General features: G+C 42.0%; 1 protein-coding gene across 2 annotated transcripts; it reads left to right on the plus strand.

Annotated features, from left to right (window-relative positions):
• Window positions 1-1,311: 1,311 nt before the first annotated feature.
• On the plus strand, window positions 1,312-14,256 carry smfn (small fragment nuclease). 2 transcript variants are annotated; one of them, XM_030745865.1, is made up of 7 exons: window positions 1,312-1,707; window positions 1,988-2,071; window positions 2,145-2,222; window positions 7,037-7,148; window positions 7,625-7,733; window positions 9,281-9,334; window positions 13,840-14,256. In XM_030745865.1, the coding sequence occupies exons 1-7, from the start codon at window positions 1,327-1,329 to the stop codon at window positions 13,958-13,960; spliced, it is 939 nt and encodes a 312-aa protein (XP_030601725.1). In that variant the 5' UTR covers window positions 1,312-1,326; the 3' UTR covers window positions 13,961-14,256. The 2 variants fall into 2 exon arrangements, with proteins under 2 accessions (XP_030601725.1, XP_030601726.1); XM_030745866.1 differs by lacking the exon at window positions 2,145-2,222.
• The last annotated feature ends 416 nt before the right edge of the window (window positions 14,257-14,672 follow it).

Consider the following 14,672-nt stretch of genomic DNA (forward strand, 5'->3'; position numbering starts at 1 on the left):
TGATGAAGCTACATGAAAGCTGAGGGAAACATTTGACTTTGGATGATGGATTTTCTGAGCAGAGGAACAATTCTGATTCAGATAGGGTCAGAACTCATAAAGTGTGCTTGAAAACAGCACGCCTCTGTGATCAGTCCTGCATTATTTATGTGGTTAAATCACTGTTTACAGATGATGGGGCTCTATGGAAGAAAGGAATATAACGAATAAATATAATAATTGCAGGGGTGAATTAGTCAGGTAGAACATGGGGAACAGAGTGAGGGTTTAAATTCTCTTTCTAAAACTTTAGTTTGAACAGTGACACTTGCTGCCTCTGTACAATCATGTTAAGTGCATTAAGGTGCAGACTTTCAGTTTTAAATCAAGGGGTTTCATTGCAATCAGTCTTATACACAGTCCCCATTTCAGAGGTTCTAGGACCAACTAACATACTTTTAAATAGAAGGATTGTTTTTAATCCTTTGCAGTCAGTGCTGCCTGAAGTCTAGAACCCATGAGCATCACAAATACTGCATTTGAGATGCTCTGCCAGGCCTTTACTGCAGCTGCCTGAAGTTGCTCTTTGTGTACCTTTCTGTATTCAGTTTTGTATTTAATAATGGAAAAGCATACTCTGTGGGTTTGCCATCATGTGACTACTTTGGCCAGTGAAGAATATCCCATTTCTTTGCCTTGAGAAACTCCTTTTTGGGTCCATCTCCATTTGCACTGTGAAGATCAGCATGTGGCTGAATTGACTTCAGTTGTCTTCTGTGATCCTCCGGGTCAGGTTGTGTAAATGGTAAATGGACTAGTTCTTATAAAGCGCTTTTCTACTCGAGCTGAGCACTCAGAGCGCTTATAAAGCACATTTGCATTTATCCATTCACACATACAAGCACTGTTTTGGGGGTTCCCATAATACACAGTTTCTTTTCATTCACCTTATTTACTTTGTTTAAACTCCACTCTGCATGTAATCATTAATCTCTGTCTCTCTCCCCCCTCAGCAGATGACCCCCCCTCCCTGAGCCTGGTTCTGCTGGAGGTTTCTTCCTGTTTAAAGGCAGTTTTTCCTTCCCACTGTCACCAAGTGCTGCTCATAGGGGGTCGTTATGATTGTTGGGTTTTCTCTGTATTATTTACCCACAATACAAAGCGCCTTGAGGTGATTGTTGTGATTTGGCGCTATATAAATAAAATTGAAATTAATTGAATTTTCTACTTCAAAGTGCTTTCTGTCCAACATTCACACTCTGACGGCTGCAGAGTGGATCTGCCACACATTTTTAAAAAGCCAACAGTCCCATGTAAACAAAGACATCTTACACAAGCTGACACGTTATGGGGCTATTACACGTCACAGGAATAACAGCGAGCACCCTGAGAAGAGTGACGCCTCCACACCGGCTGGTGGCAGTAATGCAGCAGCTCATTGCTGCAGAGTCAGCTTTGCTCGCAGCTCAGACCGGAAGTCGGCTCAGCATGCCGGTGTTCTCGCGCAGCGGGGCATGGCTTCGTGCTGCCCTGTTCTCCCCTCACAGCAGGAGCGCGTTTCGACTTACGCAGCCGAGCGTTAGTCGAGCGAGAAACCCGTTTGTCGCGCCGGGCACAGCCTCCAACGCCTCTGTCCGACCCGGCGGTGTTTTTGCCGTTCAGGCAGCGAGCAGAATGAGCGCGTCGTCCCCTGAAATGTGGCAGAGGATGGTGTGGGTGGACCTGGAGGTGAGTCCCCCCAGACGATGGAGCCGTTAGTCAGCACACCAAAAATAACAACGGCTCTGGGTGCACAGTAAGATCACCACCAGGCTTCACTGTGTCTGCTTTAAAACACTCACATTTAATAATCGTATTTATTAGGCTAACAGAAGCCAACAGGACACGGTTCTTGTGTGCTGCTGCTGTTGTGAACCGTTAGAAATGATGTGTGTGTGTGTGTGTGTGTGTGTGTGTGTGTGTGTGTGTGTGTGTGTGTGTGTGTGTGTGTGTGTGTGTGTGTGTTCAGATGACAGGTCTCGACATTGAAAAGGACCAGATCATTGAAATGGCGTGCATTATCACAGACTCTGACCTGAACGTACTGGCTGAGGTAACATGAACACACACTGTGCTGCCTCTTCTGTCTGTCGCACAAATGAAACACAGCTTTTGTTCTGCTCCAGGGGCCAAACCTGATCATTAAGCAGCCAGATGAGCTGCTGGAAGGGATGTCAGAGTGGTGTAAAGAGCATCATGGAAAGGTAAGCTGATGTTAGTGGTCATCACTGACGTTGAGCCAAGTGTTCTGCCAAAAGGACAAATTATTTGTGTGTGTCAGCCGTCTCGGCTGGAAACGTTGCTAACTACTAATTTGCTTTCATCACTTCGACATGTGACCTTTGAACCACAGTGTCAGCAGAAACAGCCGAGGGAGCTGAAAGGTTTTGAGAGTCAGTGAATGCGTCTCGTTGTCTTATTGTGAGTTGTCTTATAGGTTGTGCGTACATATATTGATATTGGCGATTGTTGTTTCTTTTACTGGTTGCATGGTGGAATTTTAATACACGCTGAATTACATTATATCAGGTTGTTGGAGACAGTATAGCTGCTAAAAAAACAGATACTATAGCTGTGTCCACATTCAGGGGCCGCATCCTGCGGAGGACCCAGCCTACGTAGACCGGGTCCTTCACAGACCACAAAGGCCGGGAGTGAGCAGCTGTGAAATGGGACGGTTTAGCCTTCATGTCTGTGTCGCCTGCCCTCACACCCGTGACAGTGCGAAGCACAGCTGTGGAAAAGCAGCTGTTATAGTGGAGCCAAACTTTTGCTCCTTTTTTGTGGTTTATTTAATGCCAGCTTTAATTAAAACAAGTATAACACATTTCAACATCAAGGAATACATCTAAGCGAATGATTAATTTCCAAATATATTAACAGCTCTCTAGTGAGACATTTAAGTTAAATAAAATTATCCAGTTATGATGCTTAACTTTAATCTCAGCCAAACTGATTTTGCTGAGGAACAAATGAAACACTGAACTAAACCAAACATCATCTGAGTGAGTGATATCTGTGCTTAACTTCCACTCAGCGGTGAAAGCCAGCGGGGGTTTGAAAACGATGTGCCGGGAGTCGTGCGTTCTCTCTGGATATAGTGAAAACATCAACAAAAGTTTATTTTATGTCACATAAACAGTCATATTTCAAACTTTTTGGCTGAGTTTTGATGCGCAATGAATCATGGGATAAGGTAGGCCATGGAGGATACGCCGGACCCATTCTTCAAATTCCTTATATAGATGACAGGGTGGAGAGCTAAATTATGAGTTGTTGCTAGCAAGCTTGGTTAGCAAACTGCATTCATTAAACTATAGGTTCACACACACAAACCCATATGGGCTAATTAGTTCTAAGTAAAAGGTGAAAAAAATACTAAACTTTCACTCACCTGAACTGAAAAGCAAAGTTTTGGGATAGTTGGTACTGCAACGAAAGGTTATTTTGGTAGTCGAATAATCTGCCAATTATTTTTTTGATTAGTCAACGATTATTTCAGTCTTAACTCACCTGTTCAAACCTGCCCACCTGTTAACATCACCTTGTTCTCTTCTCACAATTAAAATAATGACCCATAAAAATACAAGTTTGAAACTTATCAAATGTATTTTAACATTAATGTGACCATCACAATAAATATCAAATAAAAAATGCACATTAAAGTAAATGCAATTTTTATTTTTCAATGAAAATATAATGTGCAAATAAATAAAAATGGCCTCTGTCCAAATAAGGCTTCAAATTAAATCAAAAATGTTTTTCTGTCCAAAACAGCTGAAAGGTTTCCAGATGATTCAGTTCATACAGAGGTTTATTATTCACAATGAACGCTGATATTAATATGAGGGGAAAAAATAGGAGCCAGCTGCTCTTATTGTCCTTCACTCGTTAGCTAACATAAGTGAAATGGCGGTGCTCAGCAAACATCACCCATGAGAGCTTGTCTCCTACAGGTAAACTAACAGAAACATACCTGTACAAACATTAACAGGTACCTATGACGCACCCATCCAGAGCTGACGTCACAGCTCCAGGGTGCCGGCGTTTTAAACGCTCAGCACTGCAGCGATGCTGCTGGAAGGAAAGCTCTGCTCTGCATTCAGCTTTCTTTTTGTTTTCTGTCAAACGCTCCCACACCTTTGACAGTCTGTCTCCATTTGATTTAATTTTCTCCTCTCTGCTCCACCGTTCAGCCAGATATCGCAATAGAAACAAGCAACCAGCTCTATAAAAACAAGCCCAAAAGAAGCCCAACTGGCAACCCACAACATTGTGTCAAACTAAGGCCCCCTTTAAACAGTATAGCTCATTTCTGTGTTTTGGAGCAGGAAGGAGCACGGGGGTGCCTAATCTGTTATTGATCATATCCTATGCACAGCTGTTAAACACAGAAAATGCGACTAGAGAAATAATTTCACCACATCTTTGGCGCCCCCCTCTTGTAAGGCCCCCCTATGTATTGCATATAGTGCACACCCACTCTTTGCACCACTGTCTCCCATCCAAGCTTGGATCCATTCTGTAAGTGCGCTCTCTTTCTCCCACTCTTATATTTTTTTCCATATTTTCCCCGCTTACTGGAGCTCATTCTTATCCTTCCTCCTCACTCTGGGCTGTTATGAGTGTTTGTTTGGGTGTGCACCCGGTCAACTTGGGCAGGAGCGATAAGCAGGAAACGGGGGCTTGGAAGGGACAAAGTACCTATCACTCGTCTTTTGCTTTATTACGGGGCGCCGAGAGATAATCAACGAGTTTCACTCGGAAAGAAAGTCAAGCCCAAATAAGCAACTTGATGTTCAAAAACAAGCCCAAAAAAAACGCAACCCTCGACTCACCAGATTTGCAAGACTTTAGAAAAAAAACAAGCCCAAAGTGGCTCATAATAAGCAGACTTGGCAACACTGCCACCTTTATGTTGTTTGTGTTACTTTCTTCTTTGTTAGTATTGTTATTGGCAGACAATGGAGGCAGTACTGCCCCCATATCTTCCTGTAGTGTATTGCAGATACAAAATCACTAGTTGGTACCACACAAGTCTTAATACTTGATCACAAAAGCCATTTTTAAGCACAGTCATGATATTTAAGATGCTCATAAGTAATTGGATGTTTGATGTTTGATGGCCAGGTGAGGCCTGTTCTTTGTTATTCCATGACCCATTCAGAAGATAGATTTGGTTTTGATTACAAGTGTTGAAATAGCATTGATATCCTTTCATTGAAATTGACAGGTAATCGGGTTTGTTTGTGAAGGAAGACACCTGAAACACTTTAATTAAAAAAATAAGACATTTAATATATTAAAGAATCAGAAGAAATCTCACATGCATGTGTGGACTCAGAGGAAGAGACGGGCCTGTGTGTGCTCTCTCTGAGCCCGTGTTCCTGTCTAACCACAGCATCTTTATACTGCCATTATCTAAACACAACCAGAGTCTGGCTGCTGTGAGTCGGCCTTGTCTCCAGTCTTGTTCAAGCTGGTTTTTCATGACCCAGATTCCTGTCATCAGCAGTGGAGTCATAAACACATCTTCTTCCTGATGTTTTAATTAGTCATACAGAGCAATCTTGTCCAGATTAATAACAGAACATGGTGACGTTGGTGATGTTTTAATTTACGTTCTGTGGCCGAACCTATAAGATGAACTGAGACAGAGAAGTTAGTCAGCACTTTCTGGCTGTTGCTCTCGGTCTAATGTATTATTTAATTGTTTCTTATTTGGTTGATCCACTGTTTATTAATGAAGTTGCTGGAGATTACTTTTAAACATATGTCCTTTATTCATTGAGTAAAAAATAATCCCTAACAAAATGCTTAGTATGAAATTCAAAGAGGTGTCGATGAAGGAGGCCATCATTAGTCTGAAAACCCAACAGAAAGCCGTTGGAGTGATAGCATAAACCTTAGGAGTAACCAAGTCAGTAATCTGGTGCATTCTTTACAAGAAACGAATGCACTGGCCAGCTCAGCAACACCAAAAGGCCTGGAAGACCACAAAAGATATTCATGATAACTCCTTAATGGACCTTACTGTACATCAAGTAAAGTAAAGTTTTATTTATATAGCACCTCTCAAGGTGCTTCACAACAACAGGACCCCCCACCCAAAAAAACACATGCAAGTCTGTAAAGGTGAGTGTTTATCTGTTTTTTAAAAGACACCACTGAATCCACAGCTCTCACGCACAAAGGGAGAGACTTCCAGAGTCAGGGAGCTACTGTAGCAAAAGCTCTGTCTCCTTTAGGCTTCAGCTTTGTATGATGTAAGGCCAGTAGGCCCTGATCACATGACCTGATGGGGATGTACTGATGTAAGAGTTCACAGATGTAAGCTGGTACTTGTCCATGAAGAGCTCTAAAAATCAGACCCAGAATCTTAAACAGGACTCTGAATTTACTGGGGGATCAGTAACGGTGTGACACAAGAATACCTGGAAGAGTTTGTCAGAAGCCTCGCAGCAGCATTCTGAACAACCTGGAGATGCTCCAAAGAGTTTTTGCTAATACAAGTAAACAGTGCATTACAGTAATCCCAACATGAGGAAATAAATGCATGAATAACATTCTCAAGTTCAGAACGTGACACAATGGAACTTAACTTAGCAATATTCCTTAAATGGTAAAAACATGAATCCTGGGCGCAGGTTATTTTTGAAGTTTTACAATGTAACCTGAAGTGCACCTCCCAAGAAACACCCTTCCTTCCCTGCATTTCCAGCTACTTCCCAAGTTTGTACAAAGAAGCGAAAAAAGTAGAATATCCCTAGTTGATACGTGAGGCCATCTGACAGCTAGGGCCTCACTGAAAATTGGATCATGTAACAGGACAACCATCCGAAGCACAGCAGCAAATCTACAACAGATGTTGATGCGTGCCTAATGTGGACCTTAGAATTGACATTGTGTGCTTTCTTTTTTTGTTTTTTTCATTAAATTAAAAAGAAGAGTTCAAAAATGTGTGTGTACAAGCAGATGTGTTTCAGAGTTAAGTGATGTTGGTGTAATTGTGTCACAGTCAGGACTGACCCAGGCTGTGCGGGACAGTAAAATCAGCCTGGAACAGGCAGAGTACGAGTTCCTGTCCTTCGTCAGGCAGCACACTCCACCTGGACACTGCCCCCTTGCTGGTAAGTTACTTCTGATTTACAGACACAAAACTGTGTGATTCATGACTCCAGAACCAAAACTTGGGTATCAAGTTGTGATACCACATGCTCTTCTGTGGAACTTGTAGAAAATTGGCTTTGTGGATGGTGGGGTTAAGCAGCTCTGTAATGGCTCTCCAGTGAAGCCAGAGGAGAGCCATTCTACAGTTTATTGTCCAAAGGTTTCCACTCGCATAGCTGAGACAATTAAATTCAGGTAATGCATCCAGTTCTCTGTCAACTCAGGAAACAGACAACAGGGATCAACGTGCTGCCCAGAAAAGCCTGATCCAGTTGTCCTTTAGGTTCAGGTTTCCCTTGCTTCCCCCTCCTCATACAGTACTTACAGTACAGATATTGGAGAGTAGTAGTATGTGTTCTGGCAGCAGCAAACGTGGTATTCCTACATGTTAGCGACTGGCTTGAGCAGTAATGTCTTCTGATTTCTCGTTCTGCAGGGAACTCTGTGCATGCAGATAAGAGGTTCCTGGACAAGTATATGCCACAGTTCATGTACCACCTTCACTACAGAATCATCGACGTCAGCACCATCAAGGAGCTCAGCAGGTCAGTGTTTCTGTGACTATGAGGCGCATGCGCGTAATCTGCAGGGGGGATAAGGGGTTATGACCCACACTATGAATACCAGTTCAGGTATTTTAGCTCCGTTAGACCTGCTGCTCCTAATCTGACAATGACTCAAAAAAAAATAGAAGATAAAAGTTGTTATTTGCACACACGCGGCACAGTACAATACCTGTAATATGTAATAAACTAAACTCATTAAACAAGTGTATAGTTTACACACAGAATACACACAGAACATTTTATGTATTTAGTTATTAATAACTAATATTAGTACTGACTGAAGACGAGAGTCCCAGAAAGGTCCAGGATGAGACTCGTTATATTTTAAACACATCAAGTTCAAACCTTTTTCTCTACAGAACGTGTTTAATAGTAAAGATTGCATTAAACTCTCACACGCTCAGTGGAGAACAGACTGCTGTAAAATACTGTATTTATTATATTTGGCCAAATGAAAACAGTTTCTTTAAAAGTGGAACGAGGGGCTGCAAAATAAAAACAAAACAGGTTCATGAAAGATATTTGTTACTGTTAGGGTTAGTTAATGTGAAAAATGTAAGCCTTTTCTTCATTGTTGAAGGTGCAGAGTAAATACAAAGAAAGTTAAATAAATACATAGTAAAAGCATTACTATGTATTTCTAATATGGTTAACCCAAAATCTCCTGAATTATTTTAGTAAAGAAAATGATTAAATAAATAAATCAATAGGCAAAGAGTTTAACCCCCCAATGTTGGACCCAAAGTTGCGCCCTTGATGAGGCGTCACACAATTGTGTACTTTTGTGCACATGTGAAAGCTGTTCACTGTGAGATTCACTGCAGTGAGGCCTGAGTTCAAACAGACTTTCACAGTAATGAAGAGTAATTTGAATCTTTTCCACATTTGTCTGTCACCTGTTCTTTCATGATGGGGAGGGCTCCATCGATCACATTGGACCTTTGGGGATGGGGGGGTAGACTATACACAAACAGGACTGCCCTAGAGCAAAAGCAGAAAGCAATGCATGCTGTCATTTCTGGCCATTTTATAAACACTGAGGATTATTCTACTTCATAGAAACGGATTCGATCTTATATGGTGCTTTTCTGTCTGAGCAACACATTTACATTCACACCCACTCATACAAACACTTCCATGTGTAACTAAGTGCTTTTACTGTCTAACATTCACACTCCAACCCTTGCGTCAGAGAGCAACTTGGAATTCAGTATCTTGCCCAAGGATACTGTGGCATGCGCGCCTGGCACAGCCAGGAATTGAGCCTCCAACCTTCCGATTACTAGGTGACCTGCTCTACCTCCTGAGCCGCAGCCACCCCACGCTTACAGCACCTGGTTATTCCCAAGTGGTCTCCCATCCAGTTACTAACTAGACCCGACCCTGCGTAGCCTCTGAGATCAGACGAGCGGGCGTGTTCAGGGCGGGATGGCCGTAAGCCATAAATGAAACCCTGCTGACCAAAACTGACTGAAAAGTGTTTTTTGGTGTGTATTCATACGCTTCTGTTCTATAAACACTTGCAGACGGTGGTTTCCAGAAGAATACAAGATGGTGCCTCATAAGAAAGCAACACACAGGTAAATGAAAAGCAAGTTGCATCAACATAAACTGCTCCTGATAAAGGAGAGTAGTTCCAGAAAAACAACCGTAGGGGTACAGAAGGCAATAACAAAGGAAAGTGTTACCCTAACATGTCAGGAAACAAACAGATTTTGTGGAATTCTGCATAAATACACATGAAAATAACCGATGCAGACGGGACACAGTTGTGAACAGTATTAATGAAGAATTAGTAACGTTACACCTGCAAAACATTAAAAATGAAAACAAACTAAACAGCAGTTGCATCATCCTGCAGCCATACACGAACCAGCAAGGGATACATAATAACACTGCTGGCTTCATCAGTGTGTTCGAACCACAGATGGTGTCATTCACACATAGCTGAGCTTTACATTAATGTTGCTCAGAGTCGTTCAGATGCTGTGAAACTCACGGCAGCCGCAGAGCCTGTGAGAGGAAATATTTTGGGGCTGTTCGTGATATTTGACAGCAGCTTAAGTGAGGTCAGAGATCTTACCATGGTGGCTATATTTTCATAATTTCTGATAATTGCAAATTGTCTTATATGTAGTTATTGGAACATATCCATACACACCTTCAAGAAACACATCAGTTATTTAGCTGTTTAGCTTGTTGCATTTGACCTGGTGATGGGTCATTGGCCTGAAGTGAATAGTAATTTGCTATTAGCTTCTGTCCCCATGAGGGGGGGTAAATTATTTGAAGTAATTAATATTTGCTATTGTGGTTTTGCCTTCTGCATTATTGCATACAGCTCTGGTTGTGAAAATTTCTCATGGAAGGTTCCTGTTGCTACTAATTTATGATAACTCCGAAAAAAAGACTTCTCAAACATAGATATTCCTTTTTTTAACATTGCATAAAAAGGCAGGAATATGATGGTAAAGCACAAACTGCACATAGTCCAGATACAGATCTCCACAGCTGGGTGCAACCCCAATTCCAAAAAAAGCTGCGACACTGTGTAAATAAAAACAATGCGGTGGTTTGCAAATCTCATACAACCTTATTTTATTCATAATAGAACACAGATAAGATGTATCACACTGCTGGCTTACTTGTGGTTCCTCGGATACTTCAGAGTAGAATGGGAGGCAGAGCCTTCAGCTTTCAGGCCCCTCTTCTGTGGAACCAGCTCCCAGCTTGGATTCAGGAGACAGACACCCTCTCTATTTTTAAGATTAGGCTTAAAACTTTCCTTTATGATCAAGCTTATAGTTAGAGCTGGATCAGGTGACCCTGAACCATCCCTTAGTTATGCTGCTATACGCCTAGGCTGCTGGGGGGTTCACATAATGCACTTGAGTGTTTCTTCTTCATTCACCTCTTTTTATCCCATTTATACACCACTCTGCATTTAATCATTAGTTATTATTAATCTCTGTCTCTTCCACAGCATGTCTCCAATCTCATTGTACATCCTGTATAATGACAATAAAGGCATTCTATTCTATTCTATTCTTTTGTCCTGCAGACAAGTTCTTATATGTAATTCTGTCAGGAAAAGCTTGCACAGGTCCTTTGATGCCTGTCTGCCTGGACCTCTTAGACTGGCATTTTGAAAATGGAGAAGCATCTATGCAGCACTTTTCTAGTCTTACTGACCACTTCCTGTTAAAAGGGAGTTTTGCTCACAGGGGGTCATTTTGACTGTTGGGTTTTCTCTGTAGGGTCTTTACCTTAAAGCACCTTGAGGTGACTGTTGTGATTTGGGGCTATCTTAGTAAAATTGAATTTAATTAAACTGAGAAAATTTGCATTTCATTATGAATTTGATGCCAGGATCACTTCTCTGAAAAAGTTGGGACAGGGCCATGTTAACTACAGTGTAGCAGCCGCTCTACTCCTAACAGTCTGTAAACATCTGGGACCTGAAGAACCAGCTGCTGGACTTATGGGAGAGGAATGTTGTCCCGTTCTGCTAGAAGATTCCCACTGCTCGGCAGTTTTGGGTCATCTTTTTCATAGTTTTCATTTCACGGTGTGTTAAATGCTTTCAGATGGTGAAAGGTCAGGACTGCAGGCAGGCCACTTCAGCACCTGGACTGTTGAACTATGAAGTCATGCTGTTGTAATAGATAATGGATGTGGTTTAGCATTGCCTTGCTAAAATATACACGATCTTCCCTGAAAGATACATCACCGTGGGAGCATACACTGCTCTAAAACTCTCTATAATCTATATATACACCTTTTAGTATTAATGGTGCCTTTCCAGATGTACAGGCTGCTAACTCCATAGGTACTGCTGCACCCCCATGTCATCACAGATGCAGGCTTTTGAACTGAGCTCTGATAACAAGTTGGATGGCCCCTCTGCTCTTTGGTCTGGAGCATGTGGCATTCATCTTTTAATTTCAGCTTGTCTGACTGCCTTCTTTGCATGATAGAGCTTTAAGCAGCACTGGAAACTGGTCACAGACAAAGATCTGTGGTGTTAAAGCAAAGTGTACCAGGCCCAGCCAAGCAACCAAAGCTGTGGTACCATAAGCAGTGATGAGCAGACAGGCTTTACACATTGTTGCCTCCAATTCTACTCACACTGGTCTTTACAGCAGAATCGCTGTGGCCACAACACAGTTAAGTGCTGTTCGGGTTTGTTTTTAAGTTTGCTGTTGACTTTGTGTTGATTCTTAAACACTAAGAGTGCATTTGTCCTTATTAGGAAAGGGATTGGTGCCAGTGTGAGGGCATGTGGCCTCAGGTCTATATTGTTAACTGGTAATTATGAAACACTTAATCTCAGTCTGTAGTTGTGGAGTAACACAAAGAGTGGTAACATGAACTTTCTGTGGGGAATAAATAAGTAACCTGGTGCTTTACTTATTTTTTTACATAGCAATGTGTGGTAGATGTGAAGTTTGAGTGCAAATTGATTGAAACTCAACATGAACACACATGAAGGTGTCTCATTGGGATCTAATGCTCACTGATTACTAAGCCTATGTTCAGACTTCATCTATGCTAAAAGGGTTGAAGAGATTTTTAGAAACAGGCAGTAAGCATTCAGAAGTATGTAACTCCACACCCAACAACTTTTACAGGGAAGTGCTGCTCATTTAGACATGACGCTAACACTCTGATGCCACCTGGTTAATGGAAAGTAGTTTATGTAGTTATGTAGGTTACTCTGTGCAGGCCAGTCAAGTTCTTCCACACCAAACTGGCTCATCCATGTCTTTATGGAGCTGCTTTGTGCACTGGTGTGCAGTCATGGTGGAACAGGAAGGGGCCATCCCCAAACTGTTCCACAGAGTTGAGAGCATCAAATTGTCCCAAATGTCTTGGTATGCTGAAGCATTAAGAGTTCCTTTCACTGGAACTAAGGGGCCGAGCCCAACTCCTGAAAATCACCCCCACACCATAACACCCCACCACCACCACCACCAAACTTTACACAATGCGGTCAGACAGGTACCGTTCCCCTGGCAACCACCAAACCCAGACTCCTCCCTCAGATTGGCAGATGGAGAAGTGTGATTCATCCCTCCAGAGAACACGTCTCCACTGCTCCAGAGTCCAGTGGCGGCGTGCTTTACACCACTGCATCAACACTTTACACCACTGCATCAACACTTTACACCACTGCATCAACGCTTTGCACTGAGCTGATCTGAAGGTCACATGAAGGTTGGAGGTCTGTAGTGACTGACTCTGCAGAAAGTTGGTGACCTCTGTGCACTATGACCCTCAGCATCCTCTGACCCCACTCTGTGATTTTACGTGACCTACCACTTCATGGCTGAGTTGCTGTCGTTCCCAATCGCTTCCACTTTGTTATAATCCCACTAACAGCTGACTGTGGAATATTTAGCAGTGACTGGACTTGTTGCACAGGTATCATCCTATCACGGTACCACGCTGGAGTTCACTGAGCTCCTGAGAGCGACCCATTCTTTCACTGATGTTTGTAGCAGCAGTCTGCATGCCTAGGTGCTGGTTTATACACCTGTGGAAGTGACTGGAACACCTGAACTCTGTGATTTGGATGGCTGAGTGAATACTTTTGGTAATGTAGTGTATCCGTCTCAAATTGTAGATCCTGATTCATTTTATGGCAAGAAAGGCAAGTGAAATTTCCAGTATTTTATCTTTAATAGAGTTTGAGACATTCATGTCGGTGCACTGCCTCAGATTTCAGTGTGTGAGAAAAAGGCCTAAAAGCGGGCCTTGAAAAGTATTTGATGTATGAAGCTAAAATTGCATAGCAATCATTATATATGTTCAAACTTTGTAGCGTAACATTTTAATGCAAATCCGAGACGGTCGAGCAGAAGGCCCACATTGATTTGAGATGGAGCTTTGTTAGGCCCGTGGACCTGACCAACCACAGTGGACTGAGCTATCAGGTGGGAGCTGCCTTTGTAGCTTCTTGTTTATACAGGAAAGAAGAAACTATGTGGGAGCAAATCTCTCTGCTAGCTTATTAATGGTAACTTTAAGCTTCAGAAAAATATAGATAATGCAGATAAGTTAAATGTGATGTTTTCTTCTTTAGAGCCTTGGACGACATCTGGGAGAGCATTAAAGAGCTGCGGCACTACAGAGCCAACATCTTCAAAGAATCAGCAGAGAAGAAGAGCAAGATTGTTGAAAACGGAGCCAGTAATACGAGTTAGCACACCTGAGTGGGTCTGTGGTCCTCACTGTCCATCATTATCGTCTCCTCTGATTTTAGTTTATCATCTTAGAACTGCCTGATAATCCTTTGTTAGAATACTGTAAATGTAGAGGTTTCATCAAAGATCTAGCAGTTTTTTTTTTTTAAAGAAACTTCTGTTTCCAAGTTTAAAAGAGTGACCTTTGATAGATTGGAGGTTTGTATTTATTTAGACAGTCTCTGAGATAAATGTTCAATTATTCTTGTTTTTAAAATGAAACCAAATAAATTTGGTTGTCCCTGTGGAAACATTCACGTCTGTGTGGCTTCTTATCAGTGTGGACCACATTCATGCAGGAAATGTGAGTAAATAACCAGAAAGTGCCACAATATGTTGTATCCATGCTGAGGTCTGTGTTTTGAAAGTGGTGGTGCAATGACATCCTGGAGCAGATGTCCTGGAATATTTGGACAGTGCAATGACAAACATGAGTTTTCGTTGTGTTTCTAATCTTGTACAGCAGGCTGATGTGTGATTGCTGCCTGTTGACAGGCTTATTATAAAATGGGAAAAAATTCACTTGTTTGACTAAATCAGTAACTTGATGATCGTACTCACCACGTAAAGAATATGCAGTAGTGTGTGTTTACTTACTAGAAGCAAAGAAGCAGCAGCTGACAGCCTGGAATGATTTAGTACAGCGTCGTCTTTGACAGTATGGTGGAAATTT

This window comes from Archocentrus centrarchus, chromosome 14, assembly GCF_007364275.1.
Source record: "Archocentrus centrarchus isolate MPI-CPG fArcCen1 chromosome 14, fArcCen1, whole genome shotgun sequence".
NCBI classification, from domain to species: domain Eukaryota; kingdom Metazoa; phylum Chordata; class Actinopteri; order Cichliformes; family Cichlidae; genus Archocentrus; species Archocentrus centrarchus.

Coding starts and splice junctions, on each gene's coding strand:
- smfn (XM_030745865.1), top strand. CDS start 1,327: ATGGGGCTATTACACGTCACAGGAATAACAGCGAGCACCCTGAGAAGA. Junction 2,223..7,036: donor GTAAAGAGCATCATGGAAAG/GTAAGCTGATGT, acceptor ATTGTGTCACAG/TCAGGACTGACCCAGGCTGT. Junction 7,149..7,624: donor TGGACACTGCCCCCTTGCTG/GTAAGTTACTTC, acceptor CTCGTTCTGCAG/GGAACTCTGTGCATGCAGAT.